This window comes from Hippopotamus amphibius, chromosome 9 (assembly GCF_030028045.1).
Source record: "Hippopotamus amphibius kiboko isolate mHipAmp2 chromosome 9, mHipAmp2.hap2, whole genome shotgun sequence".
In the NCBI taxonomy this organism is placed as follows: Eukaryota; Metazoa; Chordata; class Mammalia; order Artiodactyla; family Hippopotamidae; genus Hippopotamus; species Hippopotamus amphibius.
In genome coordinates this window covers 105,136,159-105,164,148 of record NC_080194.1, presented here as the reverse complement: position 1 = coordinate 105,164,148, position 27,990 = coordinate 105,136,159, and the positions used below count along the sequence as shown (strand labels likewise).

The 27,990-nt window shown below is 53.3% G+C and overlaps 1 protein-coding gene across 8 annotated transcripts in view; it reads right to left on the bottom strand.

The window, feature by feature from the left end:
- The window catches only part of CUX1 (cut like homeobox 1), a 354,634-nt gene that overhangs the window by 54,087 nt on the left and 272,557 nt on the right, over window positions 1–27,990 (bottom strand). For 2 of the 8 annotated variants that reach the window (XM_057748078.1, XM_057748082.1), the window contains 10 exons: window positions 25,907–26,095; window positions 16,321–16,379; window positions 13,091–13,139; window positions 12,259–12,355; window positions 10,599–11,270; window positions 9,427–9,492; window positions 8,027–8,128; window positions 6,036–6,877; window positions 3,917–4,082; window positions 3,334–3,390 (listed from right to left, as the gene is read on the bottom strand). In XM_057748078.1, coding sequence (XP_057604061.1) covers window positions 3,334–3,390; window positions 3,917–4,082; window positions 6,036–6,877; window positions 8,027–8,128; window positions 9,427–9,492; window positions 10,599–11,270; window positions 12,259–12,355; window positions 13,091–13,139; window positions 16,321–16,379; window positions 25,907–26,095 — 2,299 coding nt within the window. The remainder of the gene's footprint in view (window positions 1–3,333; window positions 3,391–3,916; window positions 4,083–6,035; window positions 6,878–8,026; window positions 8,129–9,426; window positions 9,493–10,598; window positions 11,271–12,258; window positions 12,356–13,090; window positions 13,140–16,320; window positions 16,380–25,906; window positions 26,096–27,990) is intronic. The other 6 variants (XM_057748084.1, XM_057748085.1, XM_057748079.1 and 3 more) reach the window with 5 other exon arrangements.

Genomic DNA, 27,990 nt, shown 5'->3' with positions numbered 1-27,990 from the left:
CCGCAGGGGGAGGGCAGCTGACGGAAGACAGCTGGGATGGGAGACAAACAAAAGGGAGACGCGGAGAACCAATCCCAAAGGATGACCTGCACCTCTGCCTTCAACAGGTCTGCCGTATTAAATCAAAGACAACCCAAGACACCGGGGACTTTGAAAGAAGCCAACACAAAAATATGTGTAGAAAACTAGACCACCAGGAAGTGGAGGAACAGGTAACTGATCTGAAGTTGTGTCCTTTAAAAACTGTTTTAGTTTTTTAAAGTTACTCATGTGATTGGCATGGAATCCTCTGTTCTCCTTACTCTTTGTCAAGGCCTCAGCAACTTCCAAAATAAAAAATCAGCACAGGTCACTCGCTGAAAGTGGCATCAACTTTCCTCTGTGTCCCAAGGCCATCACCCCAAGGATTGAATCATCAAAGGAACATTCAGAAATGGTTACAACCACCAGGAGGAAAAAGTGATGATGCACTAGAAACTGCAGTTTCTCTCTCCTTTATCATAAAACTGATTGGCAAATTTGACATACAAATCATTAAGGAAAAAGGAGATGCTGAGGGCAACAGGGCTGGGCAGAAAGAGGCAGATCGGAATTCTTAGCGAGGAAAACAGATTCCCGTGTCAGCAGTTTGCTGTTTAGTTGAGTGAGGCCCTCCACCCCCGGGGCACCTCATTGCCATGGTAACTAAGCACAGAGCCTTGCATTAGACCCACACGATCTCTGCTTAGACTGAAGCTGTGGACAGAAGGCGGGTCTCCCAAAGTCCCTCCACACCTGGGAGGCTAAACCGATGGCTAGGCCAGTTCGGCAGCCTGGATTCTCGGACACTGAATGTTTCTCACCGATACTCAGGAGCAGACCAACCCAGGGTTAGAATTATCTTCCTGCGGCCATCCACTGCTACCACGCTGAGCTGCCACGGGCAGAGGCCTCATGGAGCTACCACCAAGGACAAAACATCTTTCTGGGTCTGGAGGCCTCTTGGAAGGATTCCGTGGTAGGCACGGTGAGAGCAGGGAATCAGAATCCTGGAGAAATCCTAAGCCAGAGGTGTTACTACCCTGCCTTTGGGGGAGCAATGCTGAATGCTTCCTCTGAGACACTGATTTTTTTTTTTTGGCTGCACTGCGTGGCATGCAGGATCCTAGTTTCCCAACCAGGGAACGAACTCGCGCCCCCTACATTGGAAGCGTGCAGTCTTAACCACTGGACCGCCAGGGAGGTCCAGACACTGATTTTTCAAGCTGTCAAAGATCCTGGAGTCTCCAATAGTCATTCACCCTAATGATTTACCAACACTCATTATTCTAAGAGAATTCTATTTTTCGAATCTAAATTCCACATACTGAAAGGCACAGCTACTTTAATTTTTAGAAACACTCCTGAAAGGATAACATCGATAGTAAAGAAATTTCAAACAAGGAAAACTACCACCCACAATCTCGCCGCTATACAATCATCTTTCATTTTGACAACCACTTCCTAGTCTTTCCTGATCCAGAGAAACATTTTTACTTAGCTACCATCACAATATTAAAAAAATTTATATTTTCCTAGAATATAAGAAATATTTTTCCACTCTTCTCCACAATCACCATAATTATCATTTCTACCTATGGCTTCCCTACTGCTGACTCACAACAGGCGCGTCGAGTGGGAGACTGGCAACCCACCTCCCATCTTGGGGAGATGGCACAGAGAGAGGCCTGCCAGCCGCCTCTGCACGGAAACCAGGGGAGAGTTCTACAGCGCTCACTTGTACCCAGGGGCTCACTGCCTCCTCCTCCCTCCCTCCTTCGATCTGCAGGCTCCCCAAGAGTTTGTCACTTTATTTCATAAAGTAATTTGATATCTTACAAATATCGTTTACATTCCTCTGAGGAGCCCTGTGAGCTTTTCCCAGGTTGCAAATGTGACTGTCATACGAATGTCCTAGCATGGTAGCGAGCACGCGCTATACAGTAAGAAGTAAAAAGCCACGCTTTACGATTTTTTCCGACATGGAGAAGGTTTGGGCATCGATCATAACTGACCTGGAACTGCAGGCAGTTTCTTGTTTTATTTAGGAACAAGGGGTTTTGATCTAAACACCGTCAAGCCATATTCTGCCAAGTTGGGTCCTGACTGACGGGGCAGCAGGTACTCAGAGTTTAGGCGAGGCCAGCTTTCCGTCAGGGCAAGAGGCAAGGTGAATGTTCCATGCAAACGTCTGCAAACCTCCAGCACAAACAACTACATCCATTATTTCCCCTCATTTATTTTGAACGGGAGCCAGGGCTGCGTGAGTTCTCCAGTACTCGCGCGTTAGATTGGCCAACCCAGAAAGGCAGGGAGAAGGAAGTACACCTGATGCTTCCGAGAGGGCCAACCACTCCATGCAGAGGTCCAGCCAAGAAAACCAAGAGCTCAGGTGAGACACAGCCCTCCACCCACCGACAGCCAGCCAGAGCCCAAGAAAATGTCAGCCGGGGGCTGAGCTGCACGCAGCACGCTGGAGCTGCATCTGTGCGGCGGCGGCGGCCGCTGCCGCCCAGCTGTTCCCCCCACGACACGTGTTTTCCCTCGTAAAACTTCCAGCAGGCAGGCGGGCTCCACGCTCCTCACTTAGCTTTGTTTGTGTTTTCAATGAATCAATGGGATATGGAGACTAATCAACATGTTTAGAAAAATAAAGAAAGGAAAAAAGAGGAACAGCACACGATGCTGGCTGCTCCTGATGGCTGAGTGGCAACAGCCCGGCATAAGCAGGCGCACAGGAAGGACGAGGAAGGGGTCCAGGCGTCGGGGACGTGGGCCAGCCTGGGCTGCCGTGTCCAGGAATCCGAGTGGCAAAGATGGGACCTCAAAGACCAGACCTTGGGGCTCTCAGAGGCCGCCCGGAAGCAGCCCCAGCACCTCGGCTTGCACTCCAGGCCCGCCCGCCACCTGCTCCTAGGCTGGACCCCCAACCTCAGTCCTACTCTCCTGAGTGTCACGCCCTGAACTGTAATGCCCGTTCCTTGTCCCCCATCCCCTGCTATGAGACTGGAAGCCTCCTGAACACAGAATCTGTCTCTGACTCCAGCCCTGAACACAGGGCTTCACATCTAGAAGCCGCCAGACCGATGGAAGAACACGGTGAGGAGCAAGAAAACGCTGGAGGAACCTGCACTCCGCTGACTCTCTCCTTCTCCATTAGAAACTACAACCTCGGCGAATGCAGTTTGCCCAGAGGATACCGTGTTTTCACCGGATCCAGAACGATGGAGCCTTCAAGTGTCCCCAGTACAGACCAGAGGAAGACACAAAAGGCAGAGAAATATTTCATTCAAAACACCAGACATGGCTAGTTACCTGAGCTCACGCAGCCCTGCTGTAGGGGGTCCTGTAGTGACGTCACAGAGTGCAGGACTAAACGAGAGAAAGGGGTACAGTTACACAAGGAAACAAACTTGGGGGGTTAAAGCTTCCTAATACCTGGAGCACAGCAGAGGGGAGACAGCATAAGGGTGCCAAAGGCCCAAGGGAGGGTGCCCACTCCTTATGGGGAGCGCCAGAATGGTGGTGGGGGGGTGTCCACACGGGCAGACAAAGCGCTGCTGGTAGAAAGCTGGGCCCCTGGCTGGGCAGCAGGCAGAAGCCATCGCCCATGAGATCTTTCATTCTGTGCCTTTGGCTGATTTCCTTTCCTGATTCCCTGATTTAGCTACTTGACTTTTACTTATATTTATGTATAAACAGCATTTTCTTAATTGGTAACTCATTTTCTGCTGCTTATAAAATTAGCTAGGCACAATCTTCTCTCTCCTAAAAACGGAGTCAGTCCCATGGCAACAGGTTGTGGAGAAAGGGGGGCAGTGGGCAGCCAGCAGCTGACAGCGTGGCTGGTGGTCTCCCTGCCCCTCCCTGCAGCAGTCCGGGGCGGGGTTGCCCTTACCTGGCCCTTGCTGCTGTCCTTGGACGGGCAGGACGCCCTGGCCCAGCTCGCCGCTCAGCCAGAGCTGCATCCGGATGAAGGGTTCACGGCCTTTCTGGGTTAGCTTGCTCCACGGCTTTGGCCGGGACAGCATGTCGCTGACACTGCCCTGGGACAGGCCCAGCACCTGGAATGGCAACCAAAGACGCACGGCATCAGTGCCCCGGATTTGGCAAGAGGCTGCGTAATGTTTCAGTGATACCTGCACAGCCGTGTGGCAGCGTGGCAGGGATGGACGGCACACAGGGAGCACTCCTGGGGCCAAGCACAGAACAAACCCCTGGGGGTGGGCGGTGACAGCCTGGGGTGGGGGATAAGCTTTTCAAGGTCACCAGTAGGCTGACACCCTGGCACAGAGAGCCACAGTCACAGTCCCAGTTTTCAGCTCCCAGGAAGAGGAGGGCAGACAGAGGGGAGGGGCTGCCCCCAGGGTCTTGATCCTGCCAAGCCTGCAGGATTGTTGTCCTGACAGCCTGAGGAGGAAGCACTGAAACTGTGTTGCTTTTTGCCTGGTGGCGCCAGGAAAGGCCGAGGTGCTGTGGGCCAAGGACCCCTGCAGAGCAGGAGCAACGGACGCCGGTGGGACGGGACGCAGATGCCCGGCTCCTTTGCTGGCGCTGGGCCAGCCTGGCATTTAGAAAGGTCTGCTCTCTCTGATCACATCCTGCTCGACGGTAGGGGCCCAGAGGTGAGCTGGTGGCGACGGAGGAGCCAGCCTGGGAGTGAGCTCACTGCAGACGATCGACAAGTTACACGTACATACCCGACTTTTCTTACGCTCACATATGGCCATACATATGTATGGGCACAGACACCCCCCACAGGACACAGATGCAGCCCAGAGATATTTAGGGGCCGCATCCGATCACTCTGTGCAGTTCTCAAGTTCCAGAATAAACTGCACTCATGGGCCAAACAAGTTCAATGCTATTAAGTCTCTGCTAAATTTAAGGCATGAGCACAAATGTCTATTTAAATGTTCTCAAATGATATTTTTACAGCACTGAACTAGAAATTTCAAGGGACTTTAAATTCTCATCCTCATTCTATTCACCCCATCACCTTTTGCAAAATCAGGACAAAGAGTTCACAACCGTATTGCAAGGATTCATAGCACGGTCTATCGCAAACACTGAACTCAAGGCTGGACCTGGTAAGGGGTGTAGGAAGTTGCGGGGGAGGCCCACGTGGGCCTCTCAGAGGCCACTGCTGACCCAGCCACGTGCCCCTCAGGGAGGCTGTCTTTTAGGGGACTGGAGCACTTCTCATTATGCTCAGCAATTCATTATTTAATCTAAGACTATCCTGGGGTATTCTGTTTATCTTATGTTTTGCAGGCCTGGTAAATCCCCATTATCCAGAATCTCAGTGACCAGGAAGTGTCAAGAACAGAAAGTGTCTGGGAGCTTGTCCACAAACCATGGCCCTTCATGAGCCAGCGAAGGACGATGGGGAAACATGGGTCTTCAGGGCCAGTCCTGGGCACAGCCCGGGCCCTGCGCGGCTCTGCCTGTGCCACCTCTAGCTGTGCATCCCCGGGCAAGTTGCTTCACCCCTCTGGCTGGACGATACCCAAGCACCTCCTGAGTTACGGGAGAGGAACGAGTGTGCTTTACGTTGCTGTTCCTATCCAGTGCCTTCTGGTTCTCTGCAGGCTGGTCACCTTTCTCTGATCAGATCAGATCCTTTTTGGCTGAAACAGCCTGCAGAGGTGCCTCTGGGCTCCCCTAGGCTGCGGGACAGGACTTGATTCAGTCACCTGCCAGCTTGGGGCACGCAGTTAACTTTCCTGAGCCTCGCTTTCCTCATCTGTCAAATGGCGACTCTGCCACCCCTCACAGTATGACGACAGGTTTAAAGGGCGGAAGAGGGTGAGAGGGCCTTGAGCCGAACCTGGCCCCCAATGGGATGCAGCAAATGGAGTGTTCACTGGCTAGCCTCCCTGGAAGTTTGGGAGTGGACGAGCCATGATGCTCTTTGGTTAATTAAGTGAGTGATGGCCACATCCTCCAGACAGATATGCTGTCCTAAGCAGTGAAAGGAGATGGGAAGACCCAGGCCCCCAAATCAAATTCCTTACCTTCTCCCCGAAGATCCTCTGACAGATGCCATTCTTGGCCAGCTTCTCCTTCACCTGCCGGGTGAGCTCGATGGTGTCCACCTCCTGGTACATGTAGATCTCGTACTGCTCGGGGGTCAGCGGAGGGACTGAGGGCTTGGTGGGCTTCGACAGGGGCACAATGGGGGAGGAGGGCAGAGGGCTGTTCTGGGGCGTCTCGCTGCGGCTGGCTCCGGTCAGGCTCAGCTCCGAGCTCTGGGAGTACGGCGACTCAGCGCTGGGCCAGTCCTTCCAGTACTCTGATGAGGAGGGGCCCTGGAGTTGGCTGCGCTCGGCCCGTGCCTGCCCGCCACCACCGCCACCACCGCCTTTTTCTTTCCCGCTGCTAGCTTCTTCGGCCTTGGGATCTTCGAGGGGAGCGCTGCTCTTCCTCTCGGGCTGGACAGCGCTCCACCAGTGGTCCTTCCACACACCGCTGCGGCCCAGCTCGCTCTTTACGTGTCTTAGAACCCCCTGTGTGGGATCGGCAGCCCCCAGGAGGTCTGGCCCAGGCACATCCTGGGACTCCTTCTTCAAGGCCGGGGGGTTGGGCAGAGCGGGGGCGCTGGAATCGGGAGCTGAGGGGGGCTTCTTCAGGGAGACGGCTAGCGGAGAGTAACTGGACACCGACGACATGGGCGAGGGGGCGATCAACTTGGGGGTCAGGATGGCGATGTCTGTCTGGGACAGCGGCGCTGGCTTTAAGGCAGGGTCGAGGGCGGCCTGCTGGGCCTCCATCTCTCGGCGGGCCTGCTGCAGGATGGAGCGGATGGCGTCATCAGAGTTTCCGCTGCTGGATGCCGAGGAAGGCTGGGCCGGCTCTGCTGCGGAGCAAACACAGAGGTGAGACGGTGGCGGCACCGTGCCCTTCAGTCGGGAACATGCTTTTTCACTCCACTTCATTCTGACTTGACCTGCCACCGAATGGCTCTATTATTCCACCAGTTCCCCCATCATGAAACGTTCATGCACCCTGTCCAAGCAGTGATAAAGGGCTAACGCTACTGCTCTATGACCCCACGGCCTCCATGACATGCCAACTGAAAGGAGTTATGATTACGAGTGTGATTGGCGGGTGGAGGTACCCGTGCAAACACTCAGTGATTCCCTTTCCCGGATGACTTTAAACTTAACATCCTCATGTGCTATGTTCCAAAACTCCAGTGGTTTTGTTCGCTCAGATTCCTTTCTGGGTGGGTGACTATGGTGTGGCCAACAAGGCGAAGGGGAAAGGGAGGGCCAGTGGGCAGGCCCTAGCTCAGGAGCCCAGGGGAGTGACCAGGTGGCGGCGGCTGTCACGGCTGCCTGCAGCCAGGCCTGGCGGGGCCTTGTGACAGGTCTGTGGCGGAAGGACTCTGCAAAGCAGGGGCTTCATGGGCACAGGGCCGGCGTATGTCTGTGCTGAACCCCAGGAACAGTACCCAGGCACCCGGGTTCCTCTCTAGCAGAAGGTCTGAGCTGAGTCTACAGCCTGGTGCGCCTCTCAATCAAAGCTCAGCCGGAGAAAAGCTGAAATGTGGGCGTTCTCTCCTCTTAGACAAGGCAGCTCTCAGGGAACTCTGAGGGCCAATTCCTGAGGCAGACTGACTGCAGAGGTGGGGACATCCATCCTTTAACACTTCCTGCTCCTCCCTGGCAACATGTGTTCTGTAAAGCAGCTGTTAAGAATTTATTTTTCACCAGTGTGTGGTCAAGTATATATCCAAATAACAAAAGCCTGTGTAGCATTTTAAAAAGGGAACCTGATACAACCTACTTGCTAGTTTAAGTCATGGAAATTCTAGGCCAGGGGTACATTCCTGAGTCAATGCTAGGGAATGACCTAGAATGGTAATTATTAGCAAAATGTACGTCACACAGACCTGCTCCCCTCTGCACTTGCCTAAATGTTTGAAAACATACATTCTGTTGTTGGTTTTTTTTTTTTTTTAATTAAGTGTGGAAGAGAGTGGTCAAAGGCTTGGACTCCGTACCGGTTTTCTGTACTTGCAGCTCCCTTTTGGCTTGTTCCAGGATGGACTTGATTGCTTCATCGGACCCAGTCTCTGAGGCTCGGATCCGCGTGGTGATGTTACCTGCAGGGAGAAGCCACACCAATGACATCAAACCCACACCTGGAACAAAATTTAGCGCTGTACAATGATGTCATTCTGACAAATAGCTGCTGAGTTGAGGCCGGTGATGACAAGGAGGCAGAAGTGGCCTTCCGTTTACCTGTACCTGCTGTGCGTGCAACTTCACAGCAGGTACCGTGGCCCCGGGCAGGAAGGGTTTCCTGCTGACCCCACCTGGCGTCAAACGGTATTAGGCCAGTGGGACAAGCTCTCACATTACCCAAGCTGGACGTCACCCGTGGGTTGGGACCAGGGAGAGCAAATCATTTAATCCAGTATAAAAAAAGATGAAGGATTAAAAGACAACGCTTTTCTGTGAGTCATTTAAAAGCAACTCCAACAGCTGCTCTGGCTTGGGACTACGTTCAAGGCTCTGTACATGTCCTTGAGGCGGGTCTCCCGGAGAGGAAAAACGGGCAGGAAGGGCAAGGGGCTGAGGCTGATTTTCTTGCCGTCATTTGGACGTACAAGGTGGAGAGGCTGAAGGCTTAAGTTAAAACTTTCGGGTCTCTTATCACATACTGTCTTTTTAAAATTTATGAACAAGGAGAGAAGCCTGCGGGCATTCCTAAAGGACAAGAATTCCATCTTTTGGTCACATGGTGATGCTCTGCCGAGCAGCCCCGTGCAAGGATGCACTGAAGCGACTGCAGCCCGGGGCCTGGCCCCAGTTCTTCCCGGAAGCCGACCACGTGTTTTAATTGGTCACTACCTTACTAAGTATGAACCGCCACGTTAAACCATTTAAAAACAAGCAAACCACCGGGACAAAACCCCACTGAATCTGCGACTCCGAGGAGTGCAGTGGGGGCTGGCGAGCCGGTTCCACTTGGAATCTATCCACTCTGTCGCACCCTTGACATGTTTCAGAGTTCAGGGAAGGTACAAGGAAGCAGCAGTATCTCATCTGACTCAGTCACCTGATTTTTCTCAGAGCAACAAATGTTATTCTTGCACCTGCTTCTGAGAAAACGGGGAAGGGCGCAATTTGAATCTGCAAGGGGGTGGGGGGTGGGATTCGCATTTTGGGGCTAATCTTAGTGGTGCCGCCCCCTCCTGCACTCGGTAGAGCGCGGGCAGCTCAGGAGGAGGGGGCCGTGCGTATTGAACCCGTGCTTTGTTTTATACTTACTAGCTCTGTTTTTCCATCAGGTTCCAGGCCAGAATCACACTATACAGTTTTAACCCAAATACACAGCTAAGGACATGCTGCTTCCTAGGTTACTAACTGCAAAGAAAAACACCTGCCTGCAACATACCTTCAGACCCATTTCTTCGTTTCGGTACTTCCTGAAATAGTCTGTTCAGGCTCTGGCCTGGATTCTCTGTTGAAAAACAAGTGTGGTAAGAACAAAACAATCAGGGGGATGGTGGTGTTGACGATATGGGCTGCGTGACATGAAATCTGAGCCGCCTGTCACTACGGAGAGGGCTCAGGGCTTCCTGTGCCACTCGGGAGTCACTAGAAACTTTGGAGAGCCCGTCCCTGGCTGACTGGCTCGCAGGGATCAGACAGACCTAGGTGGCGGCCTGCGGCGCCGGAGCCACGGGGGTCAAACGGAGGGAGCAGGGCCGCCAAGCGAATCGCCCACCAGCCCCGGAACAAAGCTCGCATTAATCATCCAAAGACAGTCGATTTCAGTTAACATCGCCGTGAAAGGCTTGCTGTCCTCTGTGCAAACTGGACGCTGTTCGAAGCGTCTCCCTTCTCTGTTTGAGTCTAAATTTCAAACGTGTCTGATGAGATTCCCTTTCTCTATCACTGCTGACTTGGCAGAAGGATCCCCTATCGTTAAAGAGGGAAGGAGTTCTCGCAGTTAGGGATGGGATGGATTTTTTATCTTTTTATGGAGGGGAAGTAGGAAGGGTGTTTTGATATAACTTTCACGTATTTTACTCAAGGCAGGGGTGTTTTGCTCATAATCTTAAACGAATCACTGACGGGACATAAACATGGGGAGTGTGCTGACCACGGGCCACGCTCCCTCCTGTGCGGAAGGAGCAGGGGTGTACGTGGTCGGCTCGCCCTCTGCGTGGACCCAGCGCTGCGTGAGGACCACCCCCAGCCGATGCTGCTGTTCTAGGGCTGGGTGGTCTCCACGGGCCACCAGCCATGTGAGGCCAGCACCCAAGGTCAGAAGGACCGCTGGACACAAATCGTGTCAGAACGTCGCGTGTGAAATAATTCCCTCCGACTCAGTAGGTGGTATTGAACTGGCGAGTCTGCTACGCGTGAGGTGCTGAGCGAGTGTCAGAGGCCAGACCCCTCGAGTCTAGCAGCCTTAGCTCATGCCCTTCGGTCCTGAGCTCTGGAAATGGCAGGACTGAGAGCTGTACCTGATATGATGCACAAATGTCTCATCGCACACACGCACGCACACACAACTCCAAGACGGGCTCACACGTGGGCGCCAACCCACGAGTCTCTCACCTCTTTGTCTGCCTTGGATGCTGCGAAGAGCCAGGATGTTCTGCTCGTCCGAGAGGAACTGCTTCATCTTGTGGAACGGCTCCTTGCCGCGAACCGTCAGTTTATTCCATGGCTTGGGCCGGGCCAGAATCTCACTCACAGACCCTTGAGACAGTCCCAAGACATAATGTCCGAAAATGCGCTGTCCGATATTGTGCTTGATCAGCTGCTCTTTCACCTGCCGGGCAATTTCTGCAGTGTCTATCTCCTCGCCCTCGGAGACGCTCCCAGCACTTTCTGACTGGCTGGGAGACGGGGCCATGCCATTTACATCTGGGCTTTGTTGTAATGGACTTTGGGAAGATATGGAGTTTGTGCTGTATGGACCTGTTGAAAAAATCATGCTTGTGCTTCCTGCTTCCTGCATGGCCTTGGAGTAGAAGGACTGCATTAGCTGTCGTTGGAGGAGAGAGTTTAGTGCAAATTTTCCCGTAGAAGCCAGGGGCAGGCTGGGGCTCGCCAGGGATGAGCTGAAAAAGTCTTGCGTTAACCCCGCTGGTGAGAACTGGTGTGTACCGTTAGTATTGGAAGCCTGCTCCCCCGTGTTGCGGGGCAACTGAGAAGGAGGGGAGGCCGGCAAAGGTCCAGGACGCCGACTCTCAGGCTGGTCTTTCCCTTTTCTCCTGGCTGACCCTACAAGGAAGGGCAAACATAATGCATTATGGGGGATTCAAAAGGGAAAAAAAACCAAGACCAAGATGCAAAGTTTGCCCCGCAAAAGGGAAAAAAAAAAGTGCGGATTGTTTTTCACAAGGGCCAATGAGGTGTGTTGGTTTGTTTTTCGATTGAATTTTTAAATTAGCCAAACGAGGCCCCCGAAACAAGCAACATGCATTTCATGTTTGCACCTTTCTTGTACGTTGCAGCCTGGAGAGTTCCCCTTGACATAGATTCAAACTCCTAACGTGACAAGGAGCCGGTACCACACACAGTAAAGAGTCGGCAGGTCGTGGGCCTCTCATCGGGCCTCTAGCATTCGAGCTATAACCAGAAGGGCCCCGCCTGAGGAGCAGCAAACACGGACACTTTGGGACCAACGGATTCGCACACCACTTGCTCTGAGGCGAATGCACCGCACCGAGTCCGCTCGATCGAAGGCACGCACATTTTAAGAACGAAATATCATCGGAGCCCGCGACACTCTTAAACGCTTTACCAGCTGCCAAAACCCGAAGCAGTCAGTGGCGCCACCACCTGGGACGAGCAAGGAAAGGCTAGGGACGGGGGAGGCGCTCCCCAGGAAACCTGACAAAGGAAGAAAAGCTCCGCTGAGCCGGGCGGGGCAGGGCTGGCCCTGGGAGCAGCCCCGGAAACACCACAGCAGAGGCCGCACGACTAGGGAGAGACCGGAAAAGCCACCGTCCGCAAGCGCCCTCGGGGGCTCGCCCGCAGCACGGCCCTGCCTGCCTGCCGCAGGCGCCCTGCGGCCACGCGCCTCGCCTGGAGCGGCTCAGAGCAGGTGGGGGTGGGGGTGAGGAGGACGAGGAGGAGACGGACACGCGTTAGTCAAGGCGCTCACTGCCCGGTGACGCCCGCCGTGCGCTGGCCCAGACTCACGGTTTGCCTTCTTCTTCCTCGGCCCCAGGAGAGGCCGAGCGCACGCAAGACCCTGTCAACCTACCGCTCAGGTCGCTGTTGGAGATGCGCAGCGCGGCGTTCTCGGACTGCAGCGAGCGGTTCTTCTCCAGCAGCAGCACCTCCAGGGGCCTGGAAGCGTCCTGGACGGGGCAGAGCGGGGCTCACTGCGGGGCCGGCCGCCGCCCTGCCCCCTGGGCCGCCAGACCCCACAACCCCTGCTCTGGCCTGACCGCCCTCCTCCGCCCTCCCGCTGAGGAGGCGCCACAGCACGTGGAGAACACGCGAGTTCCCTTCTGAAATAACTCATTTCGGCTGCTGTAATTTTCCTCTTTCTAGGCTCACACAGCGTCCAGATAGCTAATTATTCCCTCTCCTGTCCCCAGATCCGAGCACCTAGACCTACGCTTTGTTTGGCAGTGGGAGCCACAAACCTGTCAGAAAGCCCCGCAGAGGTGACCTCTTTTGGGTGCCAGCCACCAAGAGTCGGCTGCCTTCTGGGCATCAGGAGTGGGATTCCACATGATGACAAAATTTTAATTGGCCACTGGGTTACCGTGTGCCATTGTCCTCTTGCCCGTTTCTCGTCCACGTGAGGCAGTAGGTAATAAAATTCCCTAAGCCAGTCGGCCTATTTGGGGCCGATCTTTAACACAACCTGAAATTGTTTGTACCCACGTTCTTACTACCTGCCCAGGTTAAATTGCAATTTCATGTGAACTCAGTTACCAGCTTGAAAAACACTAACTTTTCTTAACTCTTTTAAGTTAAAGATAATTTGCTTTCACTTGGTGAAATACTCTCGAGGAGAAACACCGCGATGGTGAAGCAGCAACACGGATGCCCACACACACGGAAAGCAAAGGGAGACCATGTACCTGCGTCCCAGCTCCCTCGGCCGGTGTAAACTCCATGGACTTCAGGATGCTGTGGAGAGCAAGACAGAGCCGTTATCCCTACTCGGACCTTTGGGAGCAGCCGCGCTAAGGAGCGGTCACGTCCCGGCTTCCTGCTCTCCAGGAACCGAGGAACTGACAGCTTTAACAACTTCCCTGGCAGCCTTATCATCTGATAGCGTCTCTGGAATAACTATTCAACTAGCAGTTGGCCAGAGAAAGTTTCTTGCCCAGCATGTAAATCATTCCATATGGAATCACACCAGGTCTGTTCAGAGTATAATTTTAAAGTTAAGTTGAACACAGACATAACACTGCTGTAAGTGGAATGTATTTGTAAAGCTGAGAGGGGCTGAAGAAGCTGTAACGAGGAAGCCGGGGAGAGGAACCTATGCCCCCGGCCACTGCCCCTCACGCAGCCGGCACCCAAGGATTGGCCAGAAGTGAGGTCCCACTGCTGGGTGGCTCAAAGGCAGCAGCGGACCGTCTCTGTGGCCCAGGTTGGGGAAGCAGCCACTGCAAAGGTGTGGGCACGTGGGCTGACTTCTCCTTTGTTCTCCTTATCATGGAAACCACTCTGATCTTGGCCTGTTTCAACAAGTCCGGGAGCTGAGTGAGTTTGGGCGCCCAGGGCTGCTGTTTGCAGCATTCAGCACACGTGGACACATTTCTTTCTGTGGGTCTGCGTGGCCCCAAGGAGCCCGGGTGCACTCCTCACGCTCAAGGTAGGAAGGTGAGAAAGAGGACAGCTTCCATCCTGGGCACTGGGCCTCCTGCGCTCTCCTAGCCGTGACTCTAGCCTTGGCCCTTCTTGAAGCTCCACAGCAGTGCCCATCCGGAGAGCACAGCACGGAAAAGTGCCCAGGGTCCCGGAGACCCCTCTCTGCCATGGCGCCCGAGAGGTTCAGTAAGGAACCGACAAGCTCTTAGCTTCCCTGTGGTTGGATCTTCGCAGTGGCCCCTGTCGTGTAATCTAACAAAGCAGTAACAAGGAGGAGCTCATAATTTTGTTTTATGATGAGCTACTGAGGATAATAACTCTGGGCCACATTGCATCAGCCAGGAGAGAAGAGATAAGCAGTCTGGACAAGCTTGTCTTTTCTTAGTGGTTGTCACGTTATTTGCAACTATATTCTTGTCTGAGAGCTTCTTTAAGATCGTGTAAGAAAAGACTAAGTGCATCTGAATTTATACTGAAAACATCAGTGTCTCTTCATTTCTTCAACAAATTTACCGACAGCCTATTATGTCCCTGGCCCTGTGCAGTCAGCACCACTCCTCAGCCTCACGAACCCCTATAGGTGATTCTGGGTGGAAGACAAAATCCAAACAGCACGAGCAGGAGAAGACCCAGGCAGGAGACGGGTCTGTCTCATGAGTTGTCGGTGTCTGAGAAGGGCCTTGAAGGAGCAAAATGCTTTACAGACCCCTGAGGGTGGGGTGGGGGGGTGGTGAGGTGGGGACCTTAGGGGAAGAGATGGGACAGAAAGGGCGCTGGCGTGTGTCTAGAGGGTGCTTGGATCACCAGGAGGTGGGAAGCCACGGACACATTCTAGCAGAAGGGCCACCTGAATGGGGCTCTCAGATGCCTCTGTTGTGGGGGGGCCGTGGTGTGCAGACGTAACAGAGGGGCCGGCGGGAATGTAGGGGGCTGTTCTGGGAGGAGGGTGAGGGCCAGCGAGTGGCTGGGAAGGTGGACCTGGGAGGGAGCAGACCAGGACCAAAAAGCCTTGGCTCCCAGGAATGGAGGTGAGCTGGGAGGAGGGGCCGTGGGACCGGCCTCAGCCTGGGAAGGGTGGGAGCTTGGGCGAAGGCCTTCACGTCAGTTTTTCTGATTCAACACACGGGCAGGCACACATTTTTTTTTCTTTTCTTTTAAGTGGGGAAGAAGAGGGAAACGGATGGCGAGGTGGGTAGAGAAGTAAAAAATATACCTCCCGAAGTTGGAAATGGGGTGAGGAGAGGACAGAGCTTGAAGAGGCTGGACCTGCAGAGTCGAGGGGTTGTCCAAGGAGGTGTGCAGAGGCCGTCTGCACCAGGTGGTGAGGATGCTCAGGGAAAGAAGTAGGGGAGCCCCCTGGAGTCACCCTGCCAGGGAGGTACTGATGTGGGGGCAAGAAGGTCGAAGAGGTCTTCCAATGGGCTTTTTTAGCAAACTCGAGGGAATGGAATTAAGAATCCAAAGAATAGCGTGGTGAGTGGGTGTAGGCTTATTTTAAAAGGAGAAATTAAAAATGTCAGCAAGAGAGGAAGGAGTTGATGGATTAGAGGGAAGGAGTAGGGAGGAAGGGACCAGCGTGGAAGGGTCAGCCTGGAGAGACAGGAGGGAGAAGCCGAGACCAGAGGAGTCATTTCAAGGCAAAGGCAGAAGCTGCAGGCATCTGTCTCCTCCATTAGACAGAGCACCGGGGGGGTCTGCTGAGGGGTCCGGGTGCAGCTTGGGGCAGAAGGGTGCACCGAGGTCGTGGCAGAGCCCCCAGAAGCAGAGAGAGGACCAGCAGCAGGGGAGAGGACCGGGGCTGGCAGGGACCTGGGCCCCAGGGCGCAGGGACTCCTCTGCAGTGTTTGGTAACCTGACCAGGGAGGTGGGGGTAGCTCAGTGAGACTGCGAGGCAAGGGAGGAGGACAAGGGAGCCGTGTGCACTGGGGGGGGGGGGGGGGGGGGGGCTGCCAGTGAGCTCCAGGCAGGCCAAGGGCAGCTTGGGGGAAGGAGTTTGAGGTGGGAGGTCAGGCTGGGAAGTGGGGCCTGAGGAGGGAACTACTAAGCGTGAGAATGTGAGCATCAGCACTGAAGAATGACACACTTTCAGCTGCGGCCTCTTGGGTGGAGGCTGGGAGAAGAAAGTCCCATAGTTTAGGTGGCCAGCGAGCTGTGAGGCCTCAATTAGAAAATGCTTCCTTGCTCTGTTCTTCTCTTTTGGGAACTTACGGCTAAAAAGCTCATATTTTGTATTTCCTATAAAGGCGGTATCTCCCCTGATTCAGTGGGTATTGGCAATTTTTATGCACTGAGTTCTATAAAAAGTCCAAAGAATTCAGGCACAGGCCTGAGTGCAAACACCCGCAATGTTGGGTAGCCCGGGACGTGGCCCAGTGGTGGAGCGTCAGCCAAGGACCCTGTGGCTGCCCCCTCGCTGACACGGGGTTTCGTTAGCAAATGTCCCCAACGAGCCCCAGCTTGTGAATGGCCGAGCTGGCATCTCCACACTTACTTTAGCTCTTTCTTCACCTCTTCATAGTCAGACTGTCCTTTGAGTTTTTCTTCCAGTTGCTGAAAACAGAGAGGAATTTTATTAGTGGTTGTGTCTAAAATAGGCTGATGGGCTTTGCCCTGGACTGAAGGTGGTGTCCCCCCCAAATTCAAATGCTGAGATCCTAACCCCCAACGTGATGATGGCAATCAGGAGGTGGAGCTTTTGGGAGGTGACGAAGTCATGAGGGTGGGGCCCTCATGAGTGCCATCAGTGCCTTGAAAGAGACCCCAGAGAGGGCCCTCGCCGTTTCTGCCACGTGAGGACACAGCGGGAAGACGTCTGTCTATGAACCAAGAAGGGAAACCTCGCCAGACACCAAACCTGCCGGTGCCTTGATCTTGGACTTCTAGCCTCAGAACTGTGAGAGACAAGTGTCTGCTGTTTACACCACCTGGTCTATGGTATCCCGTCACAGCAGCCCAAACTGGCTAAGGCCCTTCACTGACTACATCCCCTGTAAAGCATCCAGTGTCCCCAAGGGAGCCCAGACACGCACAGTGAAAGGTGACAACTGTGAAGTCATCCCTTGTCCTTTACTCGTTGCCTGGTGTTGAGTGGGCGCGCACACACACACACACACACACACACACACACACACACACACAGAGCAACCCATAAGGCTGTAATGTAAAACCCAATGAAAGCAGAAGGAAAAAGCTTTACAAAAGTGGAAAACCAAATGAGGAAAAGGCCATTTTTTAACGAAATCCCACAAAGTGGCAAACAGGATGAAGAGACACTCTCCTGGTGTTTTAAAAGCAGTGTGGCTTTTCACAAACTATGTGAGGCCAGCTGACGCATGTGGTTAGTTGTCAACAGCTTTGGTAGGACCCTGTGATAAGAGATAAGCCGTTGTCACTGAGGTTGGCATCAGACGGGCACCAGGGAAAATGCATCTGTACTTCTGGAGGGATGTCCCCAACGCAGGGATTTTAGGAGTGGAGGCCAGTCTGCTGGGTGGTCAGTGGTTTCTTTGACAGACGGTCCTGCAGGGAGGGCCCTCACAGGGCTCCCTGGCCAGCAGGGCCATGGCTGGGCAAGGCTGACTCCCTGGCCCTAGAACACCCTTCAGAGCGAAGGTCAGGGGCCTTTTGGCAAAGCTTCCCAGGTATGGTGATGCTCTGATGTGCTCCGTTCACCTCTGTGAGCCCACTGGGTGCCCATGTGGCCGGTTATGCCCAGAGCCCTGCAGGGCCTTCTTGCCAGGAAGAGCCTTTGGTGTAGAGTGGTCAGCAGAGGATGCTTCCTTCCATGAAGGTGCTTTTGACCTAGTTTGTTTTTTACCTTCTCCCCTCAACCAAAGGAGTTCTTTGTGGGAAATAAGACAGCTTGACATAAAACACAAAGCCTCAGCCAGCAGGGGATCCTGGCTATTCAGCATCTTTCCAAGCCTGGGTGAACAAATTCTGATTCTTGAATCAACAGCCCCTTCCCATCTACAGGGCTTCCAGTTGCCTTTTTAGGCTCTACCTGACTAGCCACATCTATGATCACAGTTTAAAGCCGACTGAGAACATACTAGATTTTGAAGAGATTCCCACCGGACCCAGCAGCCTCGATGCTCACCTGAATCCCACACAGCCTCATTTAGCCCATCTTTTCCTGTTGCCTTTGCTGGTGGTTTCTTCTGTGTGTATTTTCCATTGCGTAGAATTGCTCTGGCCTAGTTCCTTTTTAAGATCTCTTGCCAACTTTATGTATTATAATGGTCTCTCCTCACAATCAAACAGGGTGCATGCACTCACTTTTTGACAAAAGATGCTCAGAAGGTGATGAAGAAGTTATTCTTTCACTCTCCTCCCTGTGGTCGGATAGCGGGAAGCCCTTCCTAACACAAGATTACCCAGTGCTGCAAAGCACCTTCAGAGGGTGGGGCTCACTGATACTGGACGTGGAGCACACATAAAATGTGGTCCTGTTCAGAGAACAGGAGACGGACTGGAAGAAGGGCGGACACGGAGCTTCTGGACCTGGCTCGGCCCGGAACCCGGAGTCACTTCCCTCACTCACAAGCCAGGCCCTTTGGGCACGTCAATCAGCAGCTCATCTGTGAAATGGGAACAGCAGCAATGACCTCCAAGGACTGAGCAAAGGGGCACGAGACAGATGCCCCAGACGCTGGCACTGCAGGGCCTTCAATGCGGGACTGTTGTCGCTGCCAGGTCCTGGTGCGGGTTCCCTGAGAGCATGACTGCAGGCCTTCTCTGCAGACCTGTGATCAGCCCAGATCAGAAGGTTTTAGGACTGGAATGTCTGATTAAATACAAGTTTTCATGGAGAACTGAACAGCTTCTACTGAAATTTCTGCTGTCTGCCTGGGGGCAGCGTAGTCAGGAAGAAGCCAAGATGGCGCCTGCAAACCTCTGTCGAGCAGACACCTGGACGGGGGCCTGGCTGGGCCACCTCACAGAGCCCGTCCCCACTGAGCTCCCAGTGGAGCGCTGTCTCAGGACCCTGCGTGAGGCGGCGGGACAGGGCAGGAGCCACGCAGCATGGGCCCTACACGGGGAAAAGCCCAAGCGCCCTCAGCTCTGTTCTTAGGCCAGAAACTTCTTGGGTGCCCGGAAGGTCTGGTTTCAGAGGGTCCTGCCTGGAAAGGGCAGCAGGTGCTCCAGGCTGTCGTCCTCTAGAGACTCTCCCCTCAGATCTCACTGATGCTTGTCGAGCTATGAGCAAGATCCCAGGCCCGGCTCCACACCCTGTACTCCATCTTATTTAATTATCGCAACACGTCTGCAGAGCATCTGTCTGTCCATCCAGAGAAAGAAAAAAAAACCCCACAGGGGTTCTGCACCACAGGCCACGGCAGAGCCTGAGGCTGCCTGGAGCAAGTGCAGGAGGCAGTGAGGCACCGGTAGGCTGGGGCCTGACAGACCTGGGCCAAATTCTGGCTCTGCCACTTAGCTGCAGAGTGACCCTGGACAACACACAACTTCTCTAAGCCTCAGTTTCTTCATCTATAGAATGGGGATAATGGTACACAGGGGACAGTGCTTTTGTGAGGACTAAATGAAAGACTCGTCCCTCGACAGCCATGGTGATTGGCTCCAGGACCCCCATGGTACCAAATCTGTAGATGCTCTAGCCCCTTATACTGGATGGCACAGGGCACTTGGCCCTCTGAACCCACGGGTGTGGAACCTGCAGAGACAGAGCACCACCTGTAATGCTGAGTGCTTAGCATGGCGGCTGGTATATGCTAAAGCACTTGTAATGATGGCGACTGCTACTACCATGGTCATGACTACTTTATTCCTGGTGGGTGGTACTGAAGACACTCTGTGGTCCTCAATCCAGGGGCTCCGTTTATAAAGTTCTCCACATGCCCATCTGCCACCTCCCAGCATCCCCGCTGCCCTGTGGCAGATCCACGGAGCACAGATGCCCGGAGTGGCTCTGGCTGTTCGATGCCGATGGCAGGAAAGGCAGCCGCACACCCAGTGCTGTGAACGCAGAATCTGGTAAGCTGGCCACCTTCCTGAAAAAGTGCTCGTGTGAAGGAACACACTCTGACCTCGTACAGAGAGGGGAGGAAAGGTCAGGTGTAGGGCTAGGCTTCTAGCTCAGTCCCACCTGGCTGAGCATGACCCTGGGGGATGGGCTTAGCCTGTCGGGCCTCACACTTCTCACCTGGGAAAGGGGGAGGGTAAGAACAAGGGTTTCCAAAGGACAGTGGTGAGGAAATGTCGGATGCACAAGTGCAGGCTGCAAGTGCCCCTCATACACAGTGGTGTTATATATACAGGCCACACGCGTTTAATATTATACAGCACATATGTGGTTCCAGAACTTAGTAGGAGCTCATCAAATGTTTCTTGAATTGCTAGAAGCATTATCTACATAAAGATCTTAAAATCCTGGCTAAGATTCAAATAATGAGGTAATTTAATTTAAAATGCAAAGCATTTTGGTGTGCAGCAAATTGGGCACTACATTTATAAAAGATATCTGTCTTAGTCAAGTTATAACATGGGGTCTGGGGCTATCAACTTAAGGGACCCCTGGCAGAGACTAATGCAAAGACCCTCGAAAGGACGCGTCCTCCAGGTTGCACAGCGAGGGGTCAAGGCAGCAACACCTCTTTGCCACACAACAGACGACAGATGGGGCCAGAGAGGCAAATGCGTTGCAGTTTACAGGCAGTTCCATCTTCCTTCTCCGGGAGGATTGGAGCCAGGCCTTTGGCAGTGCTGACTGAAGACTCACAGCTCAGCTTAGGGGCATCAGTGTGCGACCCCTCACCCTGACGTGTACCCCTGGGCTGAGGGACCACCAGTCAGAACCCAGCAGGTGTGACTGGGCTCTCTGATCCAGGGCAGGGGTCTGAGGTTGACTCTGCCTCTCTAAGGGCTGAAAATAGGCAGTGTGTCCCTGTTTCGCCTGAACGGGGACCCCCTCAGGTCTCTACCGTTCCTCGGTGAGAGGTGGCAGTTACATAAATTTAGGGTCTGCTGACGCTGGCCTGGGGGAGAAGCCCAGGGATGGCCGGGTGGGCACTGTATGTACACTACAGGGAACATGGGATGTGAGACAAAAAGGGGAGACCCCCACACTCAGGCCAGGAGGTGGGGCAAGTGACCATGACATTGGAGGCCTTGCTCCAGCTGGAGAAGTGTGGCTTTGGACAGAAAAGGAGGAATCCCTGTGCAACAACCCCACCACAAGTCACCTCCAAATTCCCTGAGCTGTGATCCAGGTGTGACCCAGGCACAGGGCGGACGGGAGCCAACTCCTTCTCACAGACTAGTGCCATCACAGACCAGGAGGGTCCTGGCTCGGTATTTCAGCCACCTGGACATTGCATGGTCAGCTAAGTGGGCCACAAGCTGGGGACTGTCTGCAGGTGAATAGCTAGATTTACTTACTTAGTGACCAGGGGCACGTGTGTCTAAGAGATTCACCGAAGAGTCCCACAATGAACTCCCTGAAGCATTTCCAGTAATGCCCAGCGGTTTACAGCGATTTACTATGACCTCAATGTAGATACAGGCCTCGAGGCCTTTAGCACGACGTCCCTTGGTTTCTTCCCTCTGGGGGATCTCCACTGCTGCTTCCCTGGCCTGGGACCCCCTTTACCCCCCTCCTCCCCATGGAAGGCTCACTGCTTCCTCTCCTTCAATCTGTGCTCACAGTGCCTTCAAGATGTAGCTAGGACAAGGCTGAGGGACGCTCGGCTCCCGGGCTCTCTGATATCGGGATGTGTGACATTAAGACTCACTCGTGCCAACCAGGGCAGGTGGGGGCCGTGGAGGGACACGCACGGGCCTCCCCTCTACATTTATGGGCTGGCCGGCGCCTCCTCCCTGAGACGGTGATCATCGGCATGCCCACCCGCCTGGCAAGCATCCAATGGGACGTGGATGTCGAAGCTTCACACACGGAGACGATGATAAGACGCTCGTTAAAACGTGGTCAAGGGCAGGCCGGGTGCAGAGGAAACAGCCCGTGAGGGAACTTATGTAACCAAAGAGGCAGGTCCAGAATTAAAGGTGCTGAACGAGTGCAGAGAAGTGGTTGTCCGTCTTTTGTCCTGTCCCCATCCCCACGAGGGACACACAGTATACCCCACAGTGGCTCAAAAGGACCCATCAGAACCTCGGGAGGTGGTGTGAGGGATGTTGGCAGGTTGGGGAGGCTTATGTGGTTTGGAAAAAGGCCCCCAGGTGAATGGAACACACCTGCAACCCACCCAGTGAGAGCTACTGATCTTTAAAGCATCTGTAGAAAATATAATTTTTCCTAGGGGAGACTGGCTTCAGTTAGCCTTTCTTACAAACACCCATTTTAAATCGGAGCTATCGGTAATATTGCTTTCTGTGCTGCAGTGAGTGGAATGCAGGTGACTGCCGCGTTACACTGCCACTGTACTGAAGTGTTCCGACAGAAGACCCCAGAATAGCGTTATCAGAAACAGCAGCCTTGTAATGGCAGTCAGGTTATTTCATTAATTACAAATACAGAATTATCCTTGACAAGTGGCAATGTGCTGGAGTACTTGTCAGATCAGGCAGGAAGAAACATCTCCCACTTCTTCTTCTTTTTTATTTTTAATAAATTCATTTATTGGCTGTGTGCTGGCTTGTGGCAGCTACTCTTCATTGTGGTGCACGGGCTTCTCATTGTGGTGGCTTCTCATTGCAGAGCACAGGCTCTAGGTGCATGGGCTTCAGTAGTTGTGGCACATGGGCTCAATAGTTGTGGCATACAGGCTTAGCTGCTCTGCAGCATGTGGTATCTTCCTAGGGCAGGGATTGAACCTGTGTCCCTTGCATTGACAGGCAGATTCTTAACCACTGCGCCACCTAGGAAGTCCACATCTCCCGCTTCTGAGTTGGTTTTGATGTCTATTTGAAGGCTAGAGGATGCACCACTGTATGTGGATAGTGATGGTGAACTTGGTTTAAAAAAGTAGAACATGGGGAGAGAGACTGGTAAACATCCAACTGGCAATGTATCCTCACAATGATCAATCCGTCACGTAGGTGAAGGGAAGAAAGTATTAGTCACACAGAGAAGGAGCATCTCAAGGTGCTCAAGAAAGCAAACCACTTAGTCCCGACATGTTCCATTACAGAGTGCACCCCCAGGGGGTCCCAGTGGAGGAGACCCCAGTAAGCTCAAGACTGAATAATCTCAGGACTTGTCCATGGGACTTCCCTGGCAGTCCAGCGGTTGAGACACTGTGCTTCCACTGCAGGAGGCATGGGTTCGATCCCTGGTTGGGATCCCGCATGTCACACGGTATGGCCAAAAAGGAAAAAAAAAAAAAAAAAGACTTGTCCATTACGCCTCCTGCTCTTGTGAGACCAGCGCCATGCAACACTTCAGTGACTGTCATCAAGCACATTAGCATTCATCTCAAAGGTCATGGTCAGCGTCCATGGTGAAACCACCCACCACACCAAGATGTTGAGAGAAAGCTGGAGGCTACAGCATCCTCAGACAACGATCCCAGCCCGAGCTCCCAAAGCTGGACAACACTGTCCAAGAAGGCAAGGACAGGGTTGGGGGAGGAGATGGTGGGAGCGGGAGGAGGAAGAAACGGGACACTCGGGGGCGGCTCCTGGCTGCTTCCAGTGGCCACCACGGCTGGGCCCCAGGCCCCTGCCACAGGAGCATCAGGTTGCCGATTTGACAGGTCTCATTCATAAAATAGTTTCCTAATAATTGTTGCTGCTTAGTTTAGATTCGAGACTGTAAATTACACATGTTAGGACAGAAAAAAGCCCAGGGAAGTATCTCATTCAATTAACCTTATTCCTTTGGGTGAGGGAGGCAGGCGTGCCCGTTTGGGGAAGGCTAGTGCCTTTCGCGTGCAGGTCTGTCTGATATCAGGGAGAGCTTCACTCCTGGCGACAAGGGGTTAAGACAATTAAAATCAGAGAAGTCTTGTTACTAGAGGATATGTTTTGATTATTAGATCAGATGAAGATAAGGGAGTAATAATTTTGGAAGAAGTATTGCCAAATTGTTTCATTAACTGCACAGTATTAAAGAATTCCCCCAAGATACGGCTAAAGAATATTAATTTGTGAAACTGCGTTTCATTTTTGGTGAAGGCAAACATTAAAACCTTAACTGATTTAGAAGAAATTACTCTATAATAAAAAAGTGAGGTCTACAGCCTCCCTCTTATGTAGTCAAACGCATCATGTACCTTGAGTTGCACCCTTTAACTATAACAAAGGAGGGGAAGGCGAATTATCTCACAGCAGTGCCACTGCTGGGGTCAGAAATGGCCGTAACATGAGAAAATGACATTTAATCTGGAAATAAAAAGTGAGTACTGCTACTCACTGGGCAGGCTGATGAGAGAATAAGAAACACCAGTGAGATAAACGCCATGGTTGATGACGAATGTGACCGGGGCCTCATCCATCTCCCATCCCGGCAGGACCGTCTCCTTGGAAGGGCCTGGACACTCAGCAGTTTCTCAGACAGAGGAGGAAATCCACCCAAAGAGGCAGAGAAGGATCTAGTGGGGGTGAGCTGGGGGTGCCCCAGCACCAGTGCAGTCAGGCCAGTGGGCTGCCAGGAGGACAGGCTTGCTGGAGACTGAGTTCTGCCTCAGAAACACGGTCACGCATTAAGAAAAAAACTCAAAAAAAAAAAAAAAAAAAAAAAAGGGCCTAACTACATTCTAGAATTACTTTACATAAGAAAAAGTTTTCCTGACATTTCTACAACTAACTCTGATCCACTTTCTTTAGCACACAGGAACTATAATTGGCAGTCGGTCACTCATCCATTCACGCTCGCCACAAATGTGCGCTGAGCCGGGGTGGGGGCCCAGTGGGTGTATGGAGGGGAAGGCAGAGCAGGTTCCCGCGCCCTCGCCAGTGCTGTCTCTTCATCGTCAAATAAGACACCACCAAGGAGTCCTTGCTGGCTCTGACGTGTGAATCTAGGGTGCCAGGACCATTTCCAAATGATGCTAACTTCAACAGACTGGAACTACCTTAAATAAAGTATAATCAAAAAAACATAATGTAAAAGGTTCTGGGTTCTGAATTTGGGACACAAATCTTTGAGACGCCCCAAGAGGATCTACCTTTGGCTAGACTGCTGATGACTCCAGGGGGGAGATCAGCGGCGGATGGCGGGGGCTCCCAGTGCTGAAGCAACACCACGCTCTGGGCCCTGGCACCCGGCACAGGCCTCGGGGTCAGAAAACATCCCTGCAGGTGGGGAGCAGGGCCCACAGGGCTCAGTGCAGACGTGCCCTGAGTGAAACCTTGGCTTTCATTTTGTTTGGGTACAGGGAGGGCTGGCGTCCCAGTGTGCTGGGTCCTCCGGCTGGCAGCCTCTCCCAGGAGCCGGGGAAGGCCGGCTGGACTAACGCATCTGCAGATGGACTGAGCCCTGCCGGCACCCCAGCCCACGCCAGCGAGCTCGGAGTCCTCGGGTGACACGGTGGCGCTGTGGGCGGGTGGGCCCTGAGGGTGGGGGTTTCCACCATGGACTGCAAGCAAGGACGGCCGAGCGGGAGGGATGTGCCGCACGGGCGGAAGCTGCCGGGAGGGGTCAAAGCCCATCCTGCATCACTGCCTTGGGCTCTGGGACTCCAATTCCGGCTGCCTCACAGAGGTCAAGGCTGCCATGCCCGCCGTCAGTCAGGACAAGGCGTCCTTTGAACAAGAGCCCTGATGGAGCTTCTGAGTGAGGTGTCCAGGGGAACCTCATGCCTCCCTATACTGTTCTCACTGGAGGGAAAGACTTCGGTAGATGGCTGGAGCTCGCCTGAGATAAAACCCCAGCAGTCACTTTTGCTTTTAAAGGAGAAGGAATTTCAACCATGACCTTCGTAGACAACAGAGGAGATACACTTGTGTAACGGCTATGACAGGGCAAATGAGCCGGCTTGGAGGTGAGGCTTCCTGCCGTGGTCACGACACTGGGGGCTGAAGGGCCCCACTGAAGAGCTCAGGTGTCAGTGGGGAGCCAGACTCCCGGTGCCGGCCGAGCCCGGGCTCCCTCCAGGGCCATGTGAGGAGGGAGGCGGGGCGTGCGCGTGCGGCCCTCCCCCTGCCCCTGGCCCCCTTACTTTGAGGGTGCTGTTCTTGGCACTCAGCTGCTGCTCGAGCTGGGAGATCTGGCTGGCTGAGTTCTCACGCAGCTTGGTGAGGCTAGCCTGGAGTCTCTGCACGTCCTCCACCAGCTGGGCGATCTCCCGCTCTTTGGCGGCCAACTCAACTTCCAGGCTGGAGCGGGTCAGCACCTCTATGGCCTGCTCCTGCGGAGGAGAAGGGAGATGACAAAACTGTACTGATGGCTGCTTGGAGTTACCGGTGCTGGCAACGGAGGGGAAAAGCAGGCAGCAGGAAGGGCGTGGATGGTGATGTGGGTGATACGGCATCACCTCCTGCCTCTGCTGGGACCGGACCTGCCCACTGTGCACCCACCCCCCACCTCGCCCCCCTCCCACCTGCATGGGGAGCTGCCACCTGGATGCGTCTGTTCAACAAGCACTTATTGAGTACCCACCATGTGCCAGGCACACAGCAGGGGACACAGGGACAGACGTCCCTGTCCTCACAGGGCTTCCAGTCCAGCGGGATGTGGCAGGGTGGGTGAGATGCCTTAAATACACTTATCAGTAGCAGAGAGTATGTCGGATGGTGATAAATGCCACAGAAAAACTGAAGCAGGGAAGGGGCAGTTGGGGTTTTTAAACAATGTGATGAGGAAAAAACTCATGGAGATGGTGATATCTGAGCAAAGACCTGGAGGAGGTGATGGAAAGGGCCTTGCTGATGGCTGGGGACACCAGAGGGGAAGGTTCTGAGGATGGCTCCTAGAATGTTCCAGAGCACTTGGATTTTCTACCCCTAGATGAGGCGAAATGTCCTTTTGATTCATTACTACATTATCTAGAAGCTGAGATATTGTTTGACAAATTGATTCTCAGAGTCAGTATTTTAAAAAAGGAGTTAAAAGATGCAGAAAATGCATATTTGGGGTTCCTTTGCATAGGAATTCTTTTGATAATTGCTCTCTTAAAAAACTTTCTCCCTACCCCTCAACTTTGCTCATTTTGGAAAATATGCAAAACAGGGAAAATGTATTTTTTAAACGTCAAATTCATAATTCCATTTCCCAAGGACGAAAGCAGTACTTTTTTCAAGTTTTAGAAGTAATCATAGCTCCTGAATGACTCTGGAAGCTTGTCTGACAGGTGGAGCACTTCTGGGCGTAACCAAGGGGGGTGGGGAGGGCAGGACTGCAGGGTCCCTGTGACATCAGAGACCCGGGGTCGGCTCACACTGCAGTGTAGAGCGCCACCATTCTTGCTGTCAACTCCCCTGCCCCCAGAAGTGCACCGCTACAAGCCTTGATCTGGCCTAAACTGGGGAGGGAACAGCGGCAGATGCAGCCCCAGCTGGCAGGACAGTAGAGCCATTTGACACATAATGTGCCTATCACAGGAGTCTCACATTTGGGGACAGCCAGTCACCATGGAAATAATTTTTCATATCTCCCTCCTGGGAGATTAAGGCCATTACCATGTAAGAATGTGAAGTTTTGTGGCAAAGAAGTGTCTTTGGTTTGTATAATGTTGTAAAGTAAGTCCTTCACTTCCCAGGACGTCTGGCAGATCTGCCTGTGGCCCTGCGGCCCCAGTGAGCATCTTCCCACCAACTTATTAAAGAGGCACACGCTGTCCAGAACAGTTCTGTTCAGCCTGTGCTCCACGGACTGGTGCCAATTCACAGACCTTGGCCAGTACACAGTGAGACAAGCACAGAAATTGACAGTAAGTTTTAGAAACTTTTATAGCTATCTGACTTTGCTGTGATGTTTTTATTGTCTTTTGTAAAACTATCAGTCTGCAACAGATTGGGAATTAAAAACAAAACAAGTAAAACTGTCCTTCACCACAGAGAATTTAGGAAGTGCCGCCCAAGACAACAGTGGCCAGAACTGAGGTCAGGATTCAAGGAACTGCAGAGAAGTCCTCCTGGCTGTGAGGATAGGAGAGGAGCACGTGGAGGGGGTTCTTGAGGAGGAAGGGGCGACGTGGGGGTGCTGGTGGATCTTGTCGGAAGAAGAGGGGCTCCATCTCAGGGCGAGGACACCACAGGTGGGCACAGGGGTGGAAGGGGCAGGGAGCAGGGCATGAGGAAGGGG